The 25489-nt window shown below is 34.4% G+C and overlaps 4 protein-coding genes and 2 pseudogenes across 6 annotated transcripts; 1 reads left to right on the forward strand and 5 right to left on the reverse strand.

The window, feature by feature from the left end:
• On the reverse strand, nt 1-1329 carry LOC121210050 (pentatricopeptide repeat-containing protein At4g13650-like; annotated as a pseudogene).
• A 303-nt stretch (nt 1330-1632) lies between these two features.
• On the reverse strand, nt 1633-2782 carry LOC107888476 (NADPH-dependent aldehyde reductase-like protein, chloroplastic; annotated as a pseudogene).
• LOC107888460 (pentatricopeptide repeat-containing protein At4g13650) lies at nt 1633-7362 on the reverse strand. 3 transcript variants are annotated; one of them, XM_016812582.2, is made up of 4 exons: nt 7105-7362; nt 3785-6984; nt 3417-3703; nt 1633-2485 (listed from the first exon to the last, which is right to left on the reverse strand). In XM_016812582.2, exons 1-2 carry the CDS (start codon nt 7225-7227, stop codon nt 3886-3888), a joined length of 3222 nt encoding a protein of 1073 aa, XP_016668071.2. In that variant the 5' UTR covers nt 7228-7362; the 3' UTR covers nt 1633-2485; nt 3417-3703; nt 3785-3885. The 3 variants fall into 3 exon arrangements, with proteins under 3 accessions (XP_016668071.2, XP_016668080.2, XP_016668063.2); XM_016812591.2 differs by having other exon boundaries at nt 1633-2583; XM_016812574.2 differs by having other exon boundaries at nt 1633-2682; nt 7105-7347.
• A 10841-nt stretch (nt 7363-18203) lies between these two features.
• On the forward strand, nt 18204-20709 carry LOC107888442 (PHD finger protein ING2). Its single transcript, XM_016812553.2, has 7 exons — nt 18204-18436; nt 18570-18641; nt 18733-18935; nt 19465-19528; nt 19627-19886; nt 19998-20036; nt 20389-20709. The coding sequence occupies exons 1-7, from the start codon at nt 18391-18393 to the stop codon at nt 20497-20499; spliced, it is 795 nt and encodes a 264-aa protein (XP_016668042.1). The 5' UTR covers nt 18204-18390; the 3' UTR covers nt 20500-20709.
• Nucleotides 20710-21445: 736 nt separating this feature from the next.
• LOC107888424 (protein NDH-DEPENDENT CYCLIC ELECTRON FLOW 5) lies at nt 21446-23097 on the reverse strand. Its single transcript, XM_016812532.2, has 3 exons — nt 22451-23097; nt 21914-22369; nt 21446-21812 (listed from the first exon to the last, which is right to left on the reverse strand). The coding sequence occupies exons 1-3, from the start codon at nt 22952-22954 to the stop codon at nt 21618-21620; spliced, it is 1155 nt and encodes a 384-aa protein (XP_016668021.1). The 5' UTR covers nt 22955-23097; the 3' UTR covers nt 21446-21617.
• Nucleotides 23098-23819: 722 nt separating this feature from the next.
• Nucleotides 23820-25489, reverse strand: LOC107888432 (photosynthetic NDH subunit of subcomplex B 2, chloroplastic). Its single transcript, XM_016812543.2, has 3 exons — nt 24807-25489; nt 24161-24595; nt 23820-24062 (listed from the first exon to the last, which is right to left on the reverse strand). The coding sequence occupies exons 1-3, from the start codon at nt 25242-25244 to the stop codon at nt 23868-23870; spliced, it is 1068 nt and encodes a 355-aa protein (XP_016668032.1). The 5' UTR covers nt 25245-25489; the 3' UTR covers nt 23820-23867.

Below are 25489 nucleotides of genomic sequence, written 5' to 3' on the forward strand. Positions count from 1 at the left end.
TTAGGAAGGGGGTTCAGTCAAAGACGAATCTGCCTTTGAGTAACCATATGTCGAAACAAAGATACTTTCTCGTCTAGACCTGTGACTAGATCTTACGCCAAGGCGCATAACATAATCTTTGCATGAACAAGAGCCACCTTCAAAATGATATGCCTCTCGGACTATAATCGGCTGATTAGATACCTTGGACACAAACTTAATCCAATTATGGCAATCGTTACACACACGAAGATTATTAATCACACGAACAGGAATTGCACTGGGCAAACTAAAGAGCCCAAATGCAGTAGTCAGCTTCTCACTCTCATTGTTCCACATCACTGAAAAGGCTACAACGGTCTTGCACGTAACCAATTTTAGCAGCTTGTTGATTCAGCTCTTCTAAGCGCTCATATGTCTTCTCAGCCAGTGGATGGAGCTGATCACCAACAAAAAACGCATGATTTGAACTCTTAACCTTGATCCAGCTTTGAGAAGGCTCCTTTTTCACACCTCTTTTCTTTCATCATTCACCTCGTGGGATCCCTAGAATCCCAGTTACTAGACGCTGCATATAAATTAGTGAGGACATAACTTGCTGAGTCTTGAGGTTCCAGTTTAAGAAGATGATAAGCAGCAAATTCTCCAATGTCTACATTCTTATGAACTGCATGAGCACTTAAGAGTGTCCCCCAAATGATGGCATTTGGTTCAATAGGCATATCCTCTATAAATTTTCCAGCACGGCACAAAAGACCAGCTTGGCTGAGAAGATCAACAACACAATTATAATGCTCAGGTTTAGGCACTAAGCCGTAGCCAAGGCCCTCGTCCACCAAACTCACATGACCACAAGCTGATAAAACTCCCACAAAAGTGACATGATTTGGTCTGACACCAACCTGTTTCATCTTCTCAAAGAGATTTATTGCCTCGATGCCGCATCCATGTTGAGAATAGCCTGTTATAATGACATTCCACGAAATCTATTTTTTTTTTCTCAAGCATGTTCCAAAATTCCTTTTCTGGGTCATTGATGCTACCACACCTTGCATACAATGTGATCAAAACAATAGCCACCTCAATTTCTAATTCATACCCTGTTTTCATTATCATGGCATGGATCTACTTTCCTTGTTTTATGTTAGCAAATATTAGCAGCAGCACTAACTGAGGGATAAAAGTAATGAATCAGCTTCCACTCCTGCTGTATTCATTTGAGAAAAAACCTTCAACACTTCGTTGCAGAATCCACTCTGTGCGAGTCCGGATATCAACACATTCCATGATATATTATCTTTTTCATCAATTTTTCTGAATGCTGCATATGCATCTTACCTCTGACGACATCTAGCATAAAGAAGAACAAGCACATTGCCAACTGATATCAGAAAGAAAAGATTGGGCATGAATTTGAGGTCCTTAACTGAGTGCTTGAATACCAGCACATGCACTGATTGCACTCGAAAGTCCTATGTTATCAGATTGGATCCATCGATTCAGCATGTCTCCAAAAAGTTAAAGCGCCTCATCAAACATATCATACTGTGTGTACCCTGCAATCATAGCTGTCCAAGAAACTAGAATGTCCACATAGCTTGTGAACATAGCCATCTCATTTACACCTTATCGATGCACCATTTAACCAATTTATTATCAGAAAATTTTTTGGATACATTTTTATGAACAGATTTACAAATCCCAGTTTAACCATATCATCAAATTCAAAGAGAAAAATCTAAAGAAAGATACATCGCAGCATAATGCTGTTAAGTGTTCAAACAACTCCTCCATCGACTCTAATGACCCACCCTTTGGTCCACTCTCCAGCATCTCCAGCTAAAAAGCCTACAATTCCTGCTATATCCTCAGCTCACCAACCAAAGGGGACAACATCCACAAATCTCTGGATAGTTTCTTCAGTTTTACCAGCAAAGAACAACTCTGTGGCTCCTGGCCCAGGTGCAACACAATTTGCAGTTATCTTCGTGCCTTTAAGTTCCTTGGCCAAAATCTTTGTCATTGCCCCAACGGCTGGCTTGGAAGCAACATAAGATGGTATCCAGGTAAGAGGGATCCCACCAGAGATGTCAAGATCATTATGATTCTTCCTCAGCCATAGCGTGTCAAATGATTTGCTGCCTTGTGACTACAAAGGAATGATCCTGTAGTGTTTATGTTGAATGTCATATCCCAAGCCTCCACTGCTGTATTTCCAAGGTTGGGTACTTTTGATCCCTTATCCCTGCAGAGTTGACAAAGAGGTATATTTTGGAGCCAGATTCTTGCTCAGTTCTATCAAAGAGTAGCTTGACTTGTTCAGGATCTGAAACATCAACCTTGATAGCAACTGCTCAGGGTTGATCAGTGACATACGATGACATTTAACTCAGATGTTGCAACTCTTGCACTGAGAGAATGAAAGTGGTTCCAAAAGAGCCACCGGTTACTATTGCTACTCAGTCCTTAAGAGTAAGTGAAGATGATGACACTTCCATGCTTGTTTCTGCCACAAGAATGATGGAATAGTGAGTTTGGGAAGGATGGAACTTAGAGACATATGTTGGGGACTTGAAAATGGATGGATGCCAACAATATTTAGATCTGTATGTAGCAAAGTCAAGCCTCCGAAGTGAGAAAAGCAGATTTTAATTTTATGGCAAAATGCATTGTCCCATTACTGTGATAATTTCCAAACTGCCCCTATTGCCAGTGTTGAAACAAAAATGGAGACAAACGTTAAACAATTCAGTCTTTGTCCCACACAACAGAAGTATTAAAAACAAAGTCTACTTGCCACCATTGAACGTTAAAAAAGAGATTCAATTTGAGTACACGTAACAAATTTTACATTATGTTACTTCAGCAATAAGGAAAAAAAATTATTATTATAGTATTAAAGAAATCGCAGACTTTCATGTCTTAGATGGGAACACTAAATTCACCATAAAACAAAGCAAACCAAAAAAGGCACTTTGGCGAGTGAGCACATGTACTCCGTGACACATATATGACAAGGGAAGCACAACATTATTTATTAGAAAAATAAATAGATATACCATAATGTTCAAACAATTAGATGAAAGAGGTTGTAAAAGATATGGACTAGCATAATAATCAAGATAGACATGCTGTTTCCCTCCCTATTTCATTTTTAAGTTTAATAACTGTAACTCCCATCTTTTTATTTTTCTTGAAATGCTCGTATTCGGCACATATCTGGATATTGGTATTTGGATATGGCTCTCCGAGGAGTCTCAAAGTACATGGGTAAACTTAAAAAACAATTTTAACATCTCAATGTTAAGTGTCTGGTACATATCCATATCCGCCACTTTGCATGTGTGTTATACAACTTAAAGCTACAATGTTGGTAATCTCAAGAAAATGTACAACATGAACCATCAACCATAACATTTAAGAGGAAATTAAGTTACCTTATTGTCTAACATCAGAGCAGATAGCTTCTGGGATTGCAGACAGACAGCAAAAAGTGAGATAAACTGATCTACAGGACAAACTTGTTGCACATTGAACTTTTTCTAATTTCAACCCACAAGCAGAAAAGGGAAGCGAGGATCAATCGAATAAGCACATCAAATGTGCTGTTGATGCTTCATGGTGCAAAGCAAAATGAAGTGAATGGCGATCATTAGAAACTGAAATATTATTCACAAGCCTTTCAGAAGGAGGCTCAGAATAAGCACCAATTGACTGGTTATCTCTGCAAAAGAAAACAGCACTATCAAATGATGATCAGATAACTGGAGTCTTATGAAGATAATCAATAAAGGCAGAATCCTACCATAATCAATTGTTCGCTAAATGAAGTATGAAATCACCCACTGGGATAAAATCAAGGTTCATTTTCAAAGCCACTTTAGTACATCATCTACTATTTACCAATTACCAGTAATCTCTGCAGGAACAAGAGCCACCTTCAAAATGATGAAACCGGTATGCATCTCGGACTATAATTGGCCGATTAGATATCTTCGACACAAACTTGATCCAATTATGGCAATCTTTACACACACGAAGATTCTTAATCACACGAACTGGAATTGCACTGGGCAAACTAAGGAGCCCAAATGCAATAGCCAGCTTCTCACTGTGAATATAAACAGTCGGGTCCTTTTCTCCTTGTTCCACATCACTGAAAAGGCTATAACGGTCTTGTACATAACCAATTTTAGCTGCTTGTTGATTCAGATCTTCTAAGTGCTCATATATCTTCTTAGCCAGTGGATGAAGCCGGTCACCAACAAAAAATGCATGAATTGAACTCTTAACCTCAATCCAGCTTTGAGCAGGCTCCTTTTTCACACCTCTTTCTTTCATCATTTGCCTTGTACAATCCCTGGAATCCCATTTCCTAGCCACTGCATATAAATTAGAGAGAAGGACATAACTTGCTGAGTCTTGAGGTTCCAATTTAAGAAGGTGATAAGCAGCAAATTCTCCGATGTCTACATTCTTATGAACAGCACAAGCACTTAAGAGGGTCCTCCAAATGATGGCATCTGGTTCAATAGGCATATCCTCTATAAATTTTCTTGCACGACACAAAAGACCAGCTCGGCTGAGAAGATCAACAACACAATTATAATGTTCAGGTTTAGGCACTAAGCCATGTTCTTTGCTCATGGAGTCAAAGTAGCCAAGGCCCTCTTCCACCAAACCCACATGACTACAAGCTGATAAAACTCCCACAAAAGTTATATGATTTGGTCTCACACCAACCTCTTTCATCTTCTCAAAGAGATTTATTGCCTTGATACCAGATCCATGCTGAGAATAGCCTGTGATAATGGCATTCCAAGAAATCCCATTTTTCTCAGGCATTTCTGAGAATTCCTTTTCTGCATCATCAATGCTACCACACTTTGCATACAATGTGGTCAAAGCATTAGACACCTCAGTTTCTAAGTCATACCCCTTTTTTATTATCCTGGCATGGATCTGCTTTCCTTGTTTTAAATTAGCAGTATTAGCGGCAGCACTAACTGAGGAGATAAAAGTATATAAATTAGTTTCCACTCCTGCTGTATTCATTTGAGAAAAAACCTGCAATGCTTCCTCGCAGAACCCACTCTGTGCGAGTCCGGATATCAATGCATTCCATGATATATTATCTTTTTTATCAATTTTTTTGAATGCTGTATATGCATCATGCCTCTGCCCACATCTAGCATAAAGACTAACAAGCGCATTGCCAATTGAAACATCATCTGAGAAACCGGAGAGAAAAGATTGGGCATGAATTTGCCGTCCTTGACTGAGTGCTTGAATACCAGCGCATGCACTGATTGCACTCGAAAGTCCTATGTTATCAGATTGAATCCCTTGGTTCTGCATGTCTCCAAAAAGTTTAAGAGCCTCATCAAACATATCATGCTGTGTGTACCCTGCAATCATAGCTGTCCAGGAAACTACATCCTCCTCAGGAAGTCTTCTGAGAATTTCTAAGGCAGTTTCTAACTTTCCAAGCTTAGCATACATGTCAATTAATACACTACAGACATAAACATCATACTGGAAACCAGTTTTAATCACTTGAGAATGAATCTGCTCTCCTAAGTCGAATGCTCCGACGGAAGTGCAAGTTCTTAAAATACTTGGATAGGTAAATTGGTTAGGCACCAATCCCTCAATCTGCATCTGTCTAAATATATGAAAAGACTCACTAAGGTTATCTAACTGCCCATATACAACCAGCATCACATTCCACAAAACTACATTTACAGTCTCCGTTGTACTAAAGAACTCATATGCAGTATCTATATCAGAGCATTTAACATAAAGATCAAGCAGAGACCCTTCAACAATTAAGTCCGTAGAAAACCCAGCTTTTATGGCATATGAATGAAGTTGCTTACCTGTAAATAAAGTTCCAAGAGATGCACAGGCACCCAAAAGACTGGCAACTGTAACACAGTCCGGTTTCAAGCAATCATGCTGCATTCTCTCAAACAATTCTAGAGCTCTATCACTATATCCACACTGTGCTAACCCAGAGATCAGTGAGTTATAAGTAACACCATCCCGTAGCAATGTATTGCTGAAAATTAGTTCGGCAGATACCAAATTCCCAGAGCGTGAATATAAAGTAACTAAAGCATTGCAGACATAAGTCTCAGAAGAAAATCCCAGTTTGAAAACAAGGCTATGGAGCTGCTCTCCCAACTTAAAGAACTCTATTTTTGTGCAAGCACTTAAAACACTAGAAAAGACATATGGTGTAGGTAAAATTCCTGCTATATGCATCTCAAAAAACAACAAAATAGCTTGCTCCTCATATCCATTTTGAGATAAGCCGGAGATCATAGCCAACCAAGAAACAGTATCCTTCACATACAATTTATCAAATAACTTCTTCGCTGAATCTATAAATCCATTTTTCATGTACAGATCAATCAATGGGTTACAAACAAAGGAGCTAAAACTAAAACCATCACGAATAATCCTAGCATGAATTTGTTCAACATACTGAAACCAAACATTGCTACCTGTACATGCCTTTAAAATGCTGGCAAAGGTACTCTCATTAGGATTCACATTTTCAGCTACCATCCTTGAATAAAACCCCAGTACTTTATCATTCATTTTATTTGAAGCAAATCCAGAAATCACTTTATTCCAAGAAAAAACATTTCTTTTTGGCATACCATCGAAAACCTTGATTGCACCATCTAAATCACCTAAAGCAATATAAATATCCATGAGCTTTTCAGATAAAAAGTGTTCATTACTGAAACCCATCTTCAAAATCTTCCCATGAAGCTTCTTTCCTTCCTCTAGAGACCCAGAATTCAAACAACCATCTAAAAGCCAAAGAAAAGTTTGATGATTGGCTTTAATCCCTCTATTTTCCATCCAATGCAAGAAAGCAACTTCCTTTGAATTCCCTTCATCTTCTTCAATAGAAAGGTCATCAAATGAATGAGAAACCGCATTAGTATGCAAACAATCTAATCTCAATATTCTCCAGTTCCTAATAAAATACTGCAAAATTTCCAAAAAAAAAAGGAACAATGAGAGATTATAATAAAACAAAAAAAAGAGGAAATAACAGAAGTAAATGTATAGGTAATCCAAAGTAAAAGCTACCAAAAAAAAAAAGACCTTTTGCAAGTTCTTCTGGGTGTGTTTGAGAGAGATTTGGTGGGGTTTGAGTTTAAGGAAAGGAAAGTGATTAAAGAAGAAGTAAGTGGAGGAACCATGAAGAGAAATTTGGTTAAGAAACATGGGATTCTTGTTTGGTTTTTGAGTATTGGATTGAGCATCAAATTTTAACAAGTTAAGGAATTGGGTATATGTTTTAAGGATTGCTGCTAATGGTTTTATTCCACTATCGACTGGCGCCAAAGAAAATGGAAAACATTAGATAAAAGATAGTTTTTTTCCGGGTGTTTTTTATAGGAAAAATAGTTTATTTTTAGATTTTTTTTCACCTATTAAAAAACTATTGTTAAATAAAATATTTAATTAAAAATGGTTAAGAGTTTTTTTTTTTTCTAACTTTAGTTAATGGTTATGAAAAAAAATTTATTAAAAAACTGTAGCAATTGTGAACTTCTATTAAAAAATTATCAAAATTATTAAAATATTAAAAGTATTTATTAAATAAATTTTTTATTAAAAACATCGCATGTCGTAATTTACTTGGTTCAGAGAGTTTTTTTTTTTTTAAGTGAGATAATGGTTGGCATATAAAGTGATAATAAAATAAAACTTTAAATACTTTGGCTAGGGAAAAAACTTTCAAGTACTTGAGTGGTGGGGGTTGCATGGTTTGAATACCTATTTAACATATGTGTCTTTTTTTCCGCGAAAGATGCAAATTTTTTTCATTTATAAATATTTATATGTTTAATATATTAGTTGGCCCCTAAAATTTGATTATTTTTCAAATTGGTACCTAACTTCATTTTACCGTAGTGATACTTAAGGTTGGGAAGTTAATTTTTTAAGGGTAAACTACATTAGTAGTCACTCAAATTTGCTTTTTTTTTCCTTTTTCGAGCACCAATTATTCAATTTTATTTTTTTTATTGCCAACTAGCTAACGTAAAAATGGGAACTCCCAAAAATCTAAGATAGTTAGGTGACCAAAAAAGATAATTGAATAATTGAGTGACTATGTTGTAACTTTTTATAATTGGATGATCAAAAATTAAATTTATTAATAGTTGAATAACCATTTTATAATTTTTCATAATTAAGTGACCAAAAACAAAAAAAAATATAGTTGTGTGACTAATGTAATTTGCTCATCTTTTAAAAGTTCAATGTTATGAACCAATTTCAAAATGGCATCATTTTACCTCGATGAAAATCATAATATATAAACTATTTAGAAATATTAATTAATTAAATTAAACAAAATTCATATTGACTAAATGTTAGCTTGATTGATATCGACATTATTGCTCAAGTACAATGAAACACATTAACCCTCCCATCTAAGGGTGAAATTTTTTTACTATTAAAGTAGCTTGTGTTAACTTGAAGTTTCAACTTATTATTAAGAATCTTATCACACCCAAAAAATAATGGAAAATATTATTATTAAAGTAGCCTTTGATAACTTGAAATTCCAACCTAATATTGAGGATATTATCACACCTCACAAATGAGGTGAATTCATAATTTTTTTGGTTGGAATTAAATTATAATTTTTTTACAAGTTAAAATTTAATTTTATGATTTATTAGTTTATGATTTTAGCATTTTTAAAGAGATTAAATGGATTTTTGTTTTCATTTTTGAGGGGGCCAAAGTGTAATTTTATCATATATTAACTTAAATTTTCATTATTTAAGGAGGGATTAAATTGAATAAGTTTTATTTTTCAGGGGCCCAAGGCCCCTTCTCACCCCTTTAAATTTGCCTATACTCACCAAAATGCCTTTGTCAAAAGTGGACTCTTAACTTTCAATGACTACTGGCTTTGATATTCTCCATACAATATTGAAAAAGAAAAACGACTTAGTTTTTTAGGTGGGCTTGAGTTGGACATGAACAAAGCTTTTACTTAGTGGGCTTGAGTTGGACATGAACAAAGCTTTTACTTAGTGGGCTTGAGTTGGACATGAACAAAGCTTTTACTTAAATAAGTTTCTCGTGTCCATTTTGTTCTCTTAAAGCCTTGTTCATCAATCTTTGATAAGTTGTTCTTATGTTTTTCAAATCAAAGGACATAACCTTGTAATAAAATGTCCTCTATGATAAATGAGGTTATTTTATTGATATTTGGTATTCACTCGAAATTGGTAATAGTCGGAGAAGGTGTCCATGAAACGTATGAAACCAATGTACTCATTTCTTGTTGATGACTCCACTAACCTATTTATTGAAGGAAAAGGCAAGTTGTTATTGAGGTAGGCTTTGTCTTGACATGTCTAGTGAATAATATCTTCAGCTTAATAAAACTCTATAAATCATGTTAGAAGAAAAAAGTACCAGCTTTTAGCATGGCTCCTTAAGGTCATTGGGAACACTCTGCGTATATTGTCCTCAATGGTTTGGATAAATTGGTTTAATAAAATATCCATCAATTTCAGTAATATATTTGTATATTGTCCTCAACTGTTTTTGCACGCAAAGTAAAATGAAAACAAATATTGACTTACTGATTATCTAACATTTAAATAACACTAAACAGTATTGCGTGGTTTGATCATAATACAGAAAGATAGTATATATTAGTGGACAATCTAAACACGTCCTTAGTTTAATCGACAATGAACAAATCGATTGAAAAATTGATATATCATCCATCAAGCCCAATTAGGGAGATACGGTGTCTTAAGTATCAAAGCGGATAACTCTTAAAAGATAGAGACTAGATGTGACCGACAAGATTAATAATAAATCGAACAAGACCCAAGATGAATAAATCCTAGATTTGTTTATGGATTTATTTACTCGATTGCAGACATTTCTGGAACACCTCTAACGGAAGGACAAATAGTCAATTTTAAAAGAACTTATTGTCAACCTCTTTCAGATATGAATCCATCTGATTCAGAAGAAAAGAATTTGCATCAGTATCTCAATTTCAATTCAAACATGGGTTTGATTCACACTCTATATTCTGAGAAATATTTACCAACTGAAAAGCGGAAAAAAAGAGTCTTTGTCTAAAGAAATGCGTTGAGAAAGGGTGGATGTATAGAACCTTTCACTTGTGATGTTCATAGTATGATATACCTTAATCCTAAGTAGATCATGGACTATGTATGGCTGACTCGTATACTTTGATGTAAATGAAAGCTTAAGTTCAAATAGATAAAGAACTAAAAGCTGGTAAGTTGGGTATACAACTTCTACGATATGTAGCATCATTCTATAACAAGGGAATTCGTAACCCAATAAAGAGTAAATAATATCCTCTCATCCGTATTACATGATAGATGAAAAACAAACATATCCATAGATCATTTTTGGTAGTAATTAACTTTTTCTTGAAGGAAAATGTAACGGTCCATGAGATATAAGATTATATTGGGAGAACAAATTTATCCCAAAGAGATTAATGATATCCTATGAGCGTAACACACTTATAACAAGGTCATTGGACAATTATTTATTAAGTATTTTTTGCAATGATATATAACAAGAGAGTCCAGTCATAATACTTTAGTGGATTGACTTTATGACTGAATAATATTATAATTAATAAGTGAAAAGTTAAAACTTAATTACAAATAGTGGCGAATCTGGTGGACTGGCAAGGGCCATGACCCCCTTAAAATTATAAAATTGTTTATTTATTAGTTAACCCCTTAACTGTTGAAAAGTTTGTCCCCTTTTGATTTGATGTTTGGCGTCTTTCCAACTTTGAACAATAAAAAATGTTTCCTTTTTTTGGTTTCATATCACATATGTTAACTTTTTAGCTTTAAATATTTATATAATATTTTACAACTTTCTTTTTTTGGATGATAATTGGCCACTTTTTAATTTAACATTAAATATGAATAATTTAGGTTAAAATTCAATTTGTTAACTAGTGAAAAATAAGTCTCTTTTACTACTGTTATCAACAACTATTGTTATCAACATCTATCCTTCAAACGTGGCATCGAGTTCATCTTTTAAGTTTTTTTTCATCTTTTTACAATGTTACTACTGTTTTTATTGTGTTTTAATTTTATAGTTTAATTTAATTTTATAATTATTAATTTTTTTATCTTTTAAGATATTGTAGTTAAGCTAGCCCACCGATTTTTTGCACAGTATTTCCCACCAAGCAAAACGATGAAGTTGCAAATAGACATCACCAACTTCCGGTAGTTAAAGGGGAATCACTTTACGAAGCTTAGGAACGCTTCAAACTTATACTCCATAAGTGTCCTTACCATGGTCTTCAAGATTGGATACAATTGCAAGCATTTTATAATGGTTTGGATGAGAAATCGAGGTTAAGTTTAGATTAAGCGTCCGTAGGGGCGTTCATGTCTGAGACATATGCTGAAGGTTGCCAACTCATTGAGGACATGACAATGAATTCTTACATGTGGCCATTGATCAATTCAAATATCGAGCTAAACCACCAACTATGAATGCAGTTAGTGGTGAGGATAAGTTCTAAAAAATTGTCGAGAGGTTTAAGAACCTCGAAATCAGATCGAAGATACCACATATTCTCGACCAACACTGTTTTGTGGGATGCCATGTAAGCAGGGAAAATGAAAATATTGTAATAGCTCTAATTTGACCCTAGTCGGGAAGTGGTTTCGGGACCACAAAACCGAGTCATGAAAATAATTAAATGTTAAATTTCATGTCTATTATATGAGATAATGCATGTGTGAAAAATTGATGCAATGATTTTTATCATTTGAATGTGAAATCATTAAATAGGACTTAAGTTGGAAACTTAGAAAATGTGCTTGGTTAAATTTTTTTTAATGGCCAAACATTATATGATTTAATAGATGAGAATTTGCATGTCAATTTTGCCATTTCCAAATTAGTGGCCGACCATGTTGATTGCTTGAGTTAAATATATGTATTTTATATATATACATTATTAAATGAAATGAATTTAAAACATGAAAACAAAATTAAATAAAAGGAAAAAGGGTGACCAAAAAAAAACGATGTTTTCCATTTCCCTTCTTCCATTGCCGTAAGTGAAAGAAAGGTTGAAGCTAAGCATTCGGTCCTTTAGATATCTTGAATTAAGGTATGTTCCATGAGTTTGCTTTTAAAATTTTAGTGAATTTGAGATAGTTGCTAAGTCTTTTACTTAGCCCATGTGTAAATTTTAAGTTTGGTGTTGTCATGTATATTCGGCCATGGAAGTTTTCTACTTCATGGATAGTGTGTTAATGTTTTGAAATAGATATGGTAGAAGGATAAGGTTTGAGCTTGTTAATTCTTGAATTGGTTGAGTTTGATAAAATTTAATATTTGTGGCTTAATTGTTTAATGACAATCGGCTATGTTGAAATGCTAAATTAGTGCTAAATTGTAAGTATTTAATTGAGTGTTAGCCGAAATTGAGCTTATGATAGTAATTAGAATTTGTGAAATTTATGCATTTTGTGGTCCAAGTGTGATAAGAACCATATGGTTATGGCATGTAAGCATGAAGATTAGATGATGGATAATTTTAAATGTGAGATGGTTAGAAGTTGATTTAAAGGCTTAATAAGTTAGTTTAAGGTGAAGTCATTAGCTTATGATATTTGGTTTTGGCTACTATGTGTTGGATCTTGAATATTTTAATGTTTTGAATTAGTAATGGATGAAAGATAATGTTTGAGTATGCTAAATATTGAAATTAAAAGTTAATTATTTATTTGTTGTGTAAGAGCCGAAAGTGAACTTAGGAGATGAATTGAGGAAAATTGTTGTTATATGTTAAATGGTTGAGGTTTTGTTGTCATGTAGTGAAGGAGGGTTAAAATATTTAATATGTCAATTGAATGAAATGTTAATGTACGAAATCTCATATTAGTTGATAGAAGAGGATGCTTAAATTGTTAAAAATTTATTTTAACATAGCCGAATGTGTTCATGAATGAAAGAATTATATTGGTTTTGAAATGTATGTGCTGCCGAATGCATTTTTAAGTAATAGTTGAAATTCTTGTTATGAGCGAATTATAATATAACCGAATAAAAGGCATGATTAATGAATTACTGACAAGTGAATTTGTTTAATCTAGCTCAAGAGCTTAAGGAGCCTAATTCGAATAAGGGAAAAAGCTAAACTAACCGAAAGCATATCCGTAGTCATTCGACGACAGTCAAGGTAAGTCTTTGAGTAATGAAACTTAGCTTATGATTTGATAAAATCATGGTATATAAGCATAATAAATAAATTGTGACCTATTGGTTCTACTTGAATTACGTAGTGGGATAAATAATTTGTGCCTATGACTTGTAGCCGAATGGTTATAGAAATCATGTTGGACAGCAAAACGAAATCGTGTTCTTTGTATGTGGCTATTGAGCCGAAAGTGGAATGGTTGATAAGCATGTTGTGCTTGTGTTCAAGTAATGTAAATGAAATGCTAATGTGTTATGATATATATATATGTGTGCATGATAATGGAGAATTATATCCGGGCTAAGTCCTGAAGGCATTCGTGCTGGTGTTATATCCGGGCTAAATCCCAAAGGCATTCGTGCTGGTGTTATATCCGGGCTAAGTCCAGGGCTAAGTCCAGAAGGCATTCGTGCTGGTATTATATCTGGGCTAAGTCCCGAAGGCATTCGTGCTGGTGTTATATCCGGGCTAAGTCCCGAAGGCATTCGTGCTAGTGTTATATCCGGGCTAAAGTCCCGCAGGCTTTGTGCTGGTATTATATTCGGGCTTAAAGTCCCGAATGCTTTGTGGTGGTGATTGGATTTGGGTTTTAAATCTAACAGACTTAATGTGGATGATTGGAGTAAGATTATGATTTCGAATGTTCGTAGTAAACTACCATTGAATATGTTCAATACATTAAGTTGGTCAGGTATGTATTATATACTTTTATATGTTAGATTGATCGGAATTGAATCATGAATGCGAAATGAGAAGTATATGTGAAAATCTCATATGTGTATGTGTGTATTCGGTTATGGTGAAAGGTTATATGAGATTGATTTGGTGATATACATGTTAAATAATATGAATCCAAAGAATGGGTAATAAATCTGCTTGGGACAGCAGTAGTAACGTGATTTCGGAAAATCACCATAAATTGTGGAAGTTGAGCTAGAGGTTGAATAAATTATGTCATGAAATCTTAATGAGTCTAGTTTCTTATAAAAGAAACCGTGTAAGCAAAAGAATTGCCAATAATGAGATATTTGAAGTGGCGTGGAACAGAGTCAAAATGACTTCGAGATCCCCTGTTCTGTTTTCAGAAAATCATTATAAATGGTAAAAAAATGGTTATAAGATAAAATTTATATTATTAGACTCCTTAATGAGTCTAGTTTCAAATGAAATAAACGATAACATATTTCGAATTCTGTATAATGAGAAATTTTATTCGTAGTGAAGAGTGGTCAGATTAGTCAAACAGTGAAACAGGGGAAATTTCAATAAAAATCTGGTATTGATTGGTCAAACCAAAAATTCTGAAAATTTGATGGATGGAAGATATATGAGTCTATTTTCAGGGAAAATTAACGGCACTTGATTTGGAGTTTCTTAGCTCCAGTTATAAATAATTTAGTGACTATTGCTGAGGAAGACAGCTTGTAGTGAATTTGTGATTTTGTTGCAAACATGGTTAAAACTTGTTAATGAGATGCTTTTCGAGTTCTTATGATCTTATTTGTAATTTCAATATTTGGTTTTAATTGAGTTCATATTCAATTGAGGTGAATTTGCTAAATATGCATTATGTTCATGGATACTTGGCCAAAATGGCAATTATCTAGGAATGATTTCTTGAAAATTTGAATAATCGATCTATAAGTAAATTAATTGTTTGCATTGCTTAAAACTTACTAAGCATTGAAGCTTACTCCGTGTTCTCTTTTCCATTTCTTATAGGTATATATTTTAGCTCGAGTTGGAAGGGCCGGAGATATCATCACACTATCGAGTCATTATGTGAGTTGAGAAGATTGTATATCATCATGGTTTAAGGCATGTATAGGATAGACTATAGGTAGAATGATATTTCGACTTTGTCTACATTATAGCCATGCGAAGATGGCTTGCTCATTTTGTTTAGAGAAGCCTTATAATTGAACTAATGTGGTGAAATGTTTTAGTTATAACTTGATAGTAGTTCATTTGTTATTAGATATTCGATTATGTTTTGATAGTGAGTCATTTTGGAAATTTATAAGAGCTCTTATGGAAAATCAATAAGACATGTTTGCATTGTTGATAATTTATGTCTGGTAAGTATCTTTGACCTTATAGAAGTTTTCTTCAGTCAAGTAATACCTCATAACCTTATTCCGGCAACGGATACAGGTTAGGAGTGTTACAAATATTGTTTGGGGTAGTAATATGAAGGGAACCTATGCCAATGTTATCTATATGGGCAATAGGGGTGGTAATCCTTATTTGAACACTTATAATCCAATGTGGCATAATCATTCCAATCTTTGATGGGAAAGAAACCAAGGGAGGTCAGGAGTGAGTCCACACTAACCGCACCAATTGTTGATACAATGTTGAGATGATGTCAGTGTTGGAACGCCGGTACACCCCGTGGTGTAGCTGGAAATTAGTTCTAACGATCACAACCCTTGGATCCATGTACGAGGAATGAATTCGAGTTGTAAGGAAGGTTTGAAATTATACTTTCCTAATCTGAGTAGGGAAAATCAATTCTGGGGAAAAAACAAACCACAACTACAATGTTTAGTTTCGACCTCTAAGTTATCTGCCAAGTGAAAACGATAAAAAAACTCCTTAAAACTTTTCAGAGAATTTTTAGAAACCCTTTCTGCTAGACTAGATAAATTTTTTGGGCAAAAGATAAAAAGAGAATCAAGACTTTCTATAGTCAGAAATCCTTATTCAATAGTTAAATCATAGAGAGTGGTTTAAGGGATTGGAATAAAACGTGATCTTTTTTCCAAAACAATATCAGTTTATTTCCTCCCTTGAATATATCTTTTGACCAAAATTATTTAAAACCCCTTTTTAATAATTACGACAAACATATACCCAATAAAAATTATATGAAACCCATTCTATATTTATTTTAATTGGATCATCTATGTATATGCATCAAGCATGCACACAAATCATGTCTAATATTTAACTTAATAGAATTAAATTAATTATGAGAACATTTATATAATTAATATTATTCAAGCATCAAGATAAATTTAACTCTATCTTTTTACGTTTTCCAATCGTTTTAACCATAGAGTGTGGTCCTGTAGGATCCTACAATGTTGGCGGTAATATTAGAATATTTCTAATGTTACAAACAATGTCATCTAGCAATACATCACATCTACTCAAGATCCAAGAAGTCATGGTTCGACATAACATTTTTGCGATAATGTCATCTTGTAGTATATCCATTTATCCTTGATATCTAGATTAAACACAAGTCATGGAACAATCACCCTTGTATAGCCCAATCTTTTGTTTCTTGATTTCTTGAGTATATTAAGATAAACAAATAAGTGTAATATCTCATATCAACTTATTTGAGCATGGTTATGCATTTCTAGTCTCACTCAATCGAGAGGTCTAAGATATTGCTCCCATTATGTAGGAGGGACAAATCCTATCTTTATCACTTACATTCTACTATATAGATTGTGGCATACCCAACATCAATCTTTATAGTCCAACCATCTACGGAAGACGTTTGATTGTGTCAAAGCATACGACTCCCGATGTTAGAACAATGATAATCTCAAGTATAAGGATCATACATAAAATTATCACTAAGAGAAATGTTGTGGCTATTACATAATAATCCAAGGAACATTCTCATGACGGGTCAGTCCAGTATATTGTTCTCTAACATATACTTATGTGTTGATTTGATACATATTAATAACAACAATTGTCATCAATCAAACATGTATCAGTCTCAATGCTTTATTGTTGTCTAAGCCCATAATAATACTTGACTAAGGGCATTTAAGAATGATCATATCATGCTTTGGAAATTATCATTACATGATTTATTTAAACATAGAAATAATTACTTAAAACAATAATAACAATGCATTTGTTAATAAGTTAGGTAAAAGGCTGTTATTACAATCACCATATGACTGGTCTTTGGGCATTTTCGCAACAATAAGTTGATAGTGGTTCACCCAGTGGACAAAGAGCTATGTACGAATAACAAATGCCCAATGCTTGTCAGAGGGTGATTCTCAAAGTAAGGGCTCGTTTAGTTGTCCAACCTATAAGGTAGGGAGCCACTTGAACGTATTGCTCTTGTGTTGATTCGACAAGTCACGAAATAGGTCAAAGGCTTGGACTTGGGTTTGTGAGGTGTAACTATAACAATTTATATTTAAGTTCATATTTAAATTAGGGTTACCAAACATCCTTAAACTATGACTTGGGTTCTAAAATGTTTCTTAAACTTCACAACGTTTTGATTGATCTCAAAATATCAATATTGTATCAATCAAATGCTTCTATCATCCTAATGTCAACTTGAAAGTTAAATGGAATCTTAAATTTGGCATAGAGCATATTTAAAACAAGTAGATCAAAATTTAAACACATATCTAATTGTTGTACATGTTTTAAATTTGATCAAGTTTTTTTAAATAGGGTTTAGAGTTATGATACATGTTAAATTCAAATCAAATAAAAGTTAAAACATCAATATATGTTTAAAAATAATATGATGACAAGTTTAGCCTTTAAAATTTACATTTTTATCAATTTATTCATTATTCTTTTTTTGAGTTAAATTTGGCCCTTAACTCTTAAAAGGAAAATCGAATTGAACCGTCAACCTTTCAAACAGAGTTTAATTCTTGTTCTTGACAAAAATACTTATTAAAATGTTAAATTTTTAAACATGACAGCTTACATGACAATTCACGTGTATTTCATGCCATTTTTTAAATTTTTGTGATTTTTTAATATCTCTATATATTTTAAATTATTTGTTGATGTGGTGTGTAAAATAAATAATGTTATATCAGTACGAAGGATATTGTCAAATTTAACTAAAAAATAAAAATCAAATTAATAAAATATATAAACTTTAAAGATAAAATTTACCATTTCGCCAAAAATTTATTGAGGCGTTCGTTGGGTTAACGATTGGGATATACGATTGACCGAAACTCCCCCGCCTTCACAACGGTCACATCGATTTACAGTGTTAAAACGACCTCGTTTATCGCTCTCTTATTCTTTTAATCCCTATCCAAAAACCTAGAAAAACAAATATCGCATTGATCTCTCAAATCAAAACCCCTAAAACCCTCAAATCCCCTACCATGGCAATCGCGAGAACGGGCGTCTACGTCGACGATTATTTGGAGTGTAACAGTCCCCAATTGCTCCACTTTATCACATCAAAATTTAAATTTTTTTTTATATTTTTCTATATAATTGATTTCGAGCTTGAATTTCATGTTTAATTTGAAGTTTCGAATTTTTTTTTTATTTCCGATAGACTCAAGCACCTTGCCAGCTGAGCTTCAAAGACTCCTCAATACAATTCGAGAACTCGATGAACGGTCCCAATGTAAGCTTATCATATTTTTGGTATTCTAAAATTAGGGTTTTGAATTGGGGATTTTGATTAAAATTACACCATTTGTTCTTTTCTTTGGAAGCTATGATTAATCAGACGAGGCAGCAAACTAAGTATTGTTTAGGAATTGCGGCGAACAGAGGGAATGGAAATAGTTATATGAATAATGGTCATGAAGATGAGGAAACCGTTGAGAAAATGAGGAAGGATATAGAGGCCAGTCAAGAAAATGCACTGAGTTTGTGCACTGAGAAGGTTTTGTTGGCGCGGCAAGCTTATGATTTAGTGAGTTTTGATTGTTTGTTTGTTTGTTAATGTCCTTATTTGAGCTTGCATTGTTGTTGATTATGTTGTAATTGAGGTTTTTTGTGGTATGATTGTGTAGAAAGCTACGGAATTGCTAATTTTCTGCGCCACTTTTTAACTAGCATGTGTGTATTCAAGTGATTATAGGTCACAAGCTCCAAGCGGTTGTTTGCATGGCAGAGCATCTAAGTGTTTTTTCCCATCACTATAATGTTTGATTGAAAAGTGAAGAACAATAGATATCTGGTTCAAGCTAAGAAAAGGCATAGTGCTCAATTTAATTCAATTTGTCTGTCTAACATGATAGCTTTCTTGTTTACTTACCCTTTGTAAGAAAGAGAATAGAATTTTTGCATCTTGTTCAACCACATTTATGGATTTAATTTAGTCTAAACTAAAACTATAGGTGCAGATTTGTGTTTATATTCAGCTTTAGGAAGTTTTGTCATTTCATGAATCATATTATAATTAAAGCTCACAAAATGATGATGCCTGAAACTTCTTTCAGATAGATAGCCACGTAAAACGTCTTGATGAGGATTTGACCTACTTTGCAGAGGATCTAAAGCAAGGTATAGTAATTGCAATCAAAATTGAGCATTTTTTAAGGGATGAACTTCTGCTTGATTATCAATTTGTCACCCTGCTTTTTCTTCCTGCAATATATCAGAAGGAAAAATTCCACCGGATGAGCCTGCCATTCTCCCTCCACTACCTATTGTTCCTCCAAAGGTTGAGAAACGCAAGTTTTTTTATGGAACACCTCAATCAAAGAGACTGGATTATAGGGATAGAGATTGGGATCGAGAGCGTGATAGGGATTTTGAACTGATGCCTCCTCCAGGAAGCCATAAGAGAGATTTTGCTACCCCTCTTGATGTTGATCAACCCATTGATCCAAATGAACCTACTTATTGTGTCTGCCATCAGGTTCTGCCTCATTATTTTTGTAGATATAACTATTTATTTAAATAATTTTTCACTGCCTTCTTGATTTTAAAGCTTTACTTCAAAATTGAAGGCTTGTTTTATATTATGTAGGTGTCATTTGGAGATATGATTGCATGTGACAATGAAAATGTGAGTTCCTTCCTCTCTGCCCTTTTCTTTTTTAAAATTTAAATATTATCATTTACGAGTAGTATTGTAGTTGTTTTGTATTTATTTACTTGGCTTCTATGTATTTTCACTTTTAGGTATTAAAGTTTCTCATATCTGAGTGTCAACATAATGGATCATGAAAATGAATTAACGGATAATGTGGTGTGGCAGTAATTTGCATATATAGCGCAAACACATGATGGAATACAATGATGTTCACAAACCTCCCCTGTTACCCCAAAATTTTGATATGTACTTATTCTCATGATTGACACTATGACTATCAACAATTTGGTGGGTACTTACTAATTTAACGTTTCTATTCCTTCAGTGCCAAGGAGGTGAATGGTTCCATTATGCTTGTGTTGGGCTGACACCGGAGACAAGATTCAAGGGAAAGTGGTACTGCCCGACCTGTAGGATGCTTCCACAATGCCAATAAAGACATATATCTGTATTGCATGATCTGGGATGTTTAAGTAAAATTGCACATTATGCAATCTAAGCAAACCTTTTCAGAGTTTAGGAAGTAGTTAACTGTAATTCAATCAAGGGATATAGGTGTTGTTACAAAGCTTTGAACCATTAAATTTGACAAAACTTCAGATTCTTTGAAGTAAATGTGCAGAAATCTAACTTTTGATGGATTGTATACGGTCAGATGTTGCAAGAGCTTGATCTGCTGCCTCCCCTATTAGATTAACCATTTTCCATTATTTTGATAGTTAGAAAGAATAGAAAAAAAAAGGAATGTGTCAACAAAAACAACCAAATCTTCTCTTCTATTGTGGGTGTTAAACGCTGCTTTACCTACCTGCAATGCTTGACATCAGCTTGTTCAGATTGTGGATTTGGATATCCATAGATGATATCTTATTATTTTTTGCAGATTCGGATATTGCGAATAGATACTTCAGATTCAGACTGAATGCGGATAGATATATCGGATATTCATTATATAAATCTGCATTGCTTATTTGGATTGCAAATTCGGACTCGGATATTCAATGCATTGGTTGCAAATAGATATTATATATATATATATAAAGCAAATTTTAGCATATCTAAATTTTGATTTTGAAATTGGTTTTCTTTTTGTGGGTTCAGATATTCAACTGATAATAATATTTAATTCAGATTCGGATTTAGATGGTAAACTTGAATAATTTGTGGGTAACATACAGATTCGAATAATTCAAAAAATGTAAATATCTGATCCGCTACCATTCTTATGAGCTCATTAATGGTTTCCATATGGCTTGTTAGGTGAATTATTGATTTTATAGTCTGAAGTTTCAGTTTCAGCTGAAAATATAGTATCTCATTTATATTTCCCAAAGGAGAATGTAAGCTGCTTTCTTTTATCTTCATTATGGATAACACCGCACTGATGTGGAACTTTTTAACTTTAATCTCCTTCATTTGTTCAGAGTTTGAACAATGAGGAAATGTGCTTTTGTTGCATTCAACACTCGACAGTAACTAACACCTTTCTTTTTTCACAGGCATGAAAACCATGAAAGTTTATTTGATGCATATAAAAAGCATGGTAAGGATGATTTACATATTTGGGTTGTGTAAATGTTGTGAACCTCTCCACACTTCTCCTGGACCTAACATTATGGGTTTAAGCAAGGTTGACTGACCTACACATATAAAAGAATACTCTCCATAGATTTCATGGCTTGAACCAGGGCTGTACATATACACTTCATCAAATCCATCTCTTCCTACAACAACAGAGTTTCTTCTACCCTGTTCCATACAAAAAAGAAGCAAAGCAAAATGAGTGTCAGTCTCATACTTTTGATAACTGTGAAAATGGGAGCAACATTTGAGTTTTCCATGAAAATTACCCTGTCAATGAGTGTAAAGAACCTAGGTGCACAGGTGTATATCCTGCACATTTGCTCATTCAATTGCTTATACCCATCATCTTCTTCACCTTCCATTTCTTCTTCACTAGCATTTTTTTTATTTTTTTGTCCCAAACCACTGAAAAACCCTTTAAGTCCCATTTGCTTCCATAGTTGGCTGATTTCGGAATCGTTTTCCTCATCGAGATCTGAAGGAATTATACCAAAATTGGACAAAAAGGGTGGCACATTATGAAAATTTGATCCTTCTAATCCGAGTGCGTATGTTGCTTCTGGGCTGCTAACGGTTAAGTGGCTTATTATAGACCCTGTCCATTGTAATGGTGATGAATTCGAGTTTGTGACTGAAATCTCTGAGGTTAATATGTCTTCTCCCAGTGTCACAATATGTCTTGTTTCAACCATATTGTCTGTATCCCTGCTTATCAGTTCAACCTGCATTTATTTCATGCTGTTTCTGAATAGTTTCCTGAATGTAAATACCATATGTTTAACAAAACAATATATTAAACTGACCTTAATAGAGTCCTTTGAATTGCCTCTAATATCACGAAGAACCCAAGTACTTGGAGACCATGGAACTTCATTATCATCTTCATAGTTGAGGGCTAAAGACACCCCACCTTGTATGACAGCCTCACCATCGTCTCCCTCCGAAACCGATGTGTGCAGTAGCTCAACTGTGCTGCCATGCCACATCGGAGCCTTGTAAGATGTGATCAAACCACTTGGAAGCATTAGAGTAGCTGTGCTGCCATTATCCAGTCCCATTTTAGCAACACAATTGTCACCAATACCTTCAAAGGTAACTCCATGGCCACTGAATTCTCCTTCTAGATAGTCCACATTGATTCGTTGGTAAGGAACCGAAGCTACATATGGAAGTGAAAGCTCTTTCCTGATATTGTTGTACTGCAGAGATGTAGAAGAAAGGTAAGGATGATAATACAAGTGATGGCTAATTGGTCTTGCAGATGAAAAATGAGTGAAGTTGGACGAGAAAAGTGAACTGTAAGCCATACTGAAACAAGACTCAGTTGCAGCTAGGTGTGGATTTTCATTGTTTTCATGACAAGAGAGAAAGAGGGTGGTCCCTTATCCTTTGATTTCCGTTAGGATAATTCAACAAATATCTTTGGTTGGTTCTAATTGAAGGCTGGAAAGATATTTATCGTTTCGCTTTCTCTTTCGTTTTCTTATGACAGAAATCACCCCTTTACTATTTACCTATGTCAAGCAACCAGCGGCAAAAGTACAGAAGCCTCTACTGAAAAAAAAGAGCAAATTAGTTACTGTGCAATAGATCCAATAGCAAACTGGGTCAATATGAGATGCATGTGGCACACCATATGTAACTGCTTGATTATTTCATCAACCACACCAAACTTCAACAATAGAAATGGATGAAAATTTTAACGAAAAGGACTAGTTTGCTCTTTTATTTAACGTACAGGGACTAATTTGCTCATTTTTGGAGTAAAGGGGCAAAAAGCAATCTAACTCCTAGTACAGTGACCTCCATGGTATTTTTACCAGCAACCAGCCTTATCTTTTTCTGATGGTAGGAAATGAGCTTATACCTTTAGATTGATTTCTGGTTTTCTTGGTTCTTAGTTCCCTAGTGTGCCCCACTTTTGATATAATTCAAAATCAAACATTTAGAAAGCAAGCCAACCTAGTTGGAGTCAATTTTCTTTCCTTTTACTTCTAACACTTTCATTAATTAAGTAGCTGCTAGACTCCAAAGTTGGAGTAATTTCAGTGCAAAACTTAGAAACTGTTATCTATTTGCTTTATTATTGCAAGCATAGATCACTGAGTCAATGAATTGCAGCAACGTTACATAGAATATAGACTACAATAACGGTTTCCAAAAACCAGCTAATTGAAAAAGTGAACAATTAAAATGGAATATATATATATTTATATATAATTACAAGTTATCGTGCTCAATGACTTGAGCTCCTCTCCAATTTTCACCAGGTTTTATAACAACAGGCACCAGCATTGAAGCCGGTCCAGTGCAGATAAAATAATCCTTCCCATACTTCTCTGCTAATGAACCAGGGCTTGATAAGTATATATCTTGAAACCCCATTCTTATTACCCTGAAGGACAGTTCTCTATCCTGCGAAAAATAACCAACAAATAGATGAAACTTCAGTGTCTGTATATGTATATGAATATGTGTGTAACAGATCAAACAGTTTAAAGGGTTTAGTTTACCTGATCTAGAGTTTCATATTTTGAAGGTGGGGTGTCAAAAATTGGCTTCAGTCTCTCTGATGGTGGAGCAGCATACACTCTACTCAGCTTATCCTTCAAAATAGTGATTGGCACATCTTGTTTGGTCCATACACCCGGTTTCTCTTCATTATCAGAACCAAACCATCCTGAAGATTCAGTTTTCATTGCTTCAGATGGGGATAAGAGCTCGAAAGGTGAAGACAATGGCGGATGCGAGCAGTAAGAGCAGCCTCTGAGTCCATCAATTGCTGTTCGACTTCTTTTCTTGAAGTTCAAATGGCTAAGTATTGCACTGGCTAAACTCGCATCTTTGCGGCCATTGTTCCTTACTATGACTGCTGTTGCTATGCTTACTGGATAAAGGGAGACGACATAACTGATATCTAGAGTTCCAGCAGTACAGCTCAACTCAACCTGGAAAAAAAGCATTCAAAAATTTTATATAAGGCCTGCATTTATAGAATGTTTTGCATCAGACTTTCATGTATTATATGGACACGAACCGATCATGAACAAATTTCACTCAAACTCGGCTCATTTACAGCTCTAAACAAAATAACAAATGGTATTGTACAAAAAGACTTCTAAACTGAATAAACTTGAAGGTTGCAAGTGAGAAAAATACCTGAAGAGCATCAATGGCATCGTTATCAGCATCCTTTACAGTCCAGTCATAACCTGATAGAAGCGACCCTTTTGAACTTTTTTCAGTTGCATCATTGATGACCAGACCAATCCCTCCTTTGAACTTGATAGTGCCAGTTCCCGCAGCAGGAACTGTGTAAAGGATCTCCTCTAAGCCGTCGTCTTTCCAATATACTTTAGGTTTGTAAGAAGTGACATGAGCATCAGGTATTCTTAGTTTCAGTGAGCTTCCATTTCTTACTGTCAGCTCAACAAATGGGACGTTGTTGGACTCTGAGAATTTGATGCCTTTGCGACCAAATTTTTCATCAAGAGCCTCTGAAGTGGGAAAGGTAGTTGTAGTAGGAGTTGCAGAAGAAGCGGAAACAGCTTTGATTATGTTTGGTTTTGGAAGAGAGAAAGAAAGAAGGGAAGCCATTGTTTGAAGGAAGAAAAGTCTTGTTAGCTTCCACACAACAGTGGAGTAACTAAGCTGTTAGGCTCATCCTTTTGGCAACCGTTTTGATTGGATATGCTTTTTCGGCCTTAGATTTTCATATTTTTGCACTTCTCTCCTTTCTCAACTTTTTTGTCTAAGGTTTCCCCACTTTTCTTCTTTTTTTTCATCCAAACTACCATAAGATAGTGGATAAATTTATACACTAGTAAGAAGCAAACCATAAC

Source organism: Gossypium hirsutum, chromosome A11, assembly GCF_007990345.1.
Source record: "Gossypium hirsutum isolate 1008001.06 chromosome A11, Gossypium_hirsutum_v2.1, whole genome shotgun sequence".
NCBI lineage: Eukaryota > Viridiplantae > Streptophyta > Magnoliopsida > Malvales > Malvaceae > Gossypium > Gossypium hirsutum.

Excerpts from the sequence above, each read along its gene's own strand:
- LOC107888460 (XM_016812582.2), bottom strand. The coding sequence starts at position 7,227 with ATGTTTCTTAACCAAATTTCTCTTCATGGTTCCTCCACTTACTTCTTC. Across the intron at positions 6,985-7,104 it reads CCCAGAAGAACTTGCAAAAG|TATTTTATTAGGAACTGGAG; the intron begins GTCTTTTTTTTT and ends GAAATTTTGCAG.
- LOC107888442 (XM_016812553.2), top strand. The coding sequence starts at position 18,391 with ATGGCAATCGCGAGAACGGGCGTCTACGTCGACGATTATTTGGAGT. Across the intron at positions 19,529-19,626 it reads TGCAGAGGATCTAAAGCAAG|AAGGAAAAATTCCACCGGAT; the intron begins GTATAGTAATTG and ends GCAATATATCAG. Across the intron at positions 20,037-20,388 it reads TTGCATGTGACAATGAAAAT|TGCCAAGGAGGTGAATGGTT; the intron begins GTGAGTTCCTTC and ends CTATTCCTTCAG.
- LOC107888424 (XM_016812532.2), bottom strand. The coding sequence starts at position 22,954 with ATGGCTTACAGTTCACTTTTCTCGTCCAACTTCACTCATTTTTCATCT. Across the intron at positions 22,370-22,450 it reads ATTCAAAGGACTCTATTAAG|GTTGAACTGATAAGCAGGGA; the intron begins GTCAGTTTAATA and ends AAATAAATGCAG. Across the intron at positions 21,813-21,913 it reads TCTTTACACTCATTGACAGG|GGTAGAAGAAACTCTGTTGT; the intron begins GTAATTTTCATG and ends TGTATGGAACAG.
- LOC107888432 (XM_016812543.2), bottom strand. The coding sequence starts at position 25,244 with ATGGCTTCCCTTCTTTCTTTCTCTCTTCCAAAACCAAACATAATCAAA. Across the intron at positions 24,596-24,806 it reads ATGCCATTGATGCTCTTCAG|GTTGAGTTGAGCTGTACTGC; the intron begins GTATTTTTCTCA and ends CTTTTTTTCCAG. Across the intron at positions 24,063-24,160 it reads AATATGAAACTCTAGATCAG|GATAGAGAACTGTCCTTCAG; the intron begins GTAAACTAAACC and ends TATTTTTCGCAG.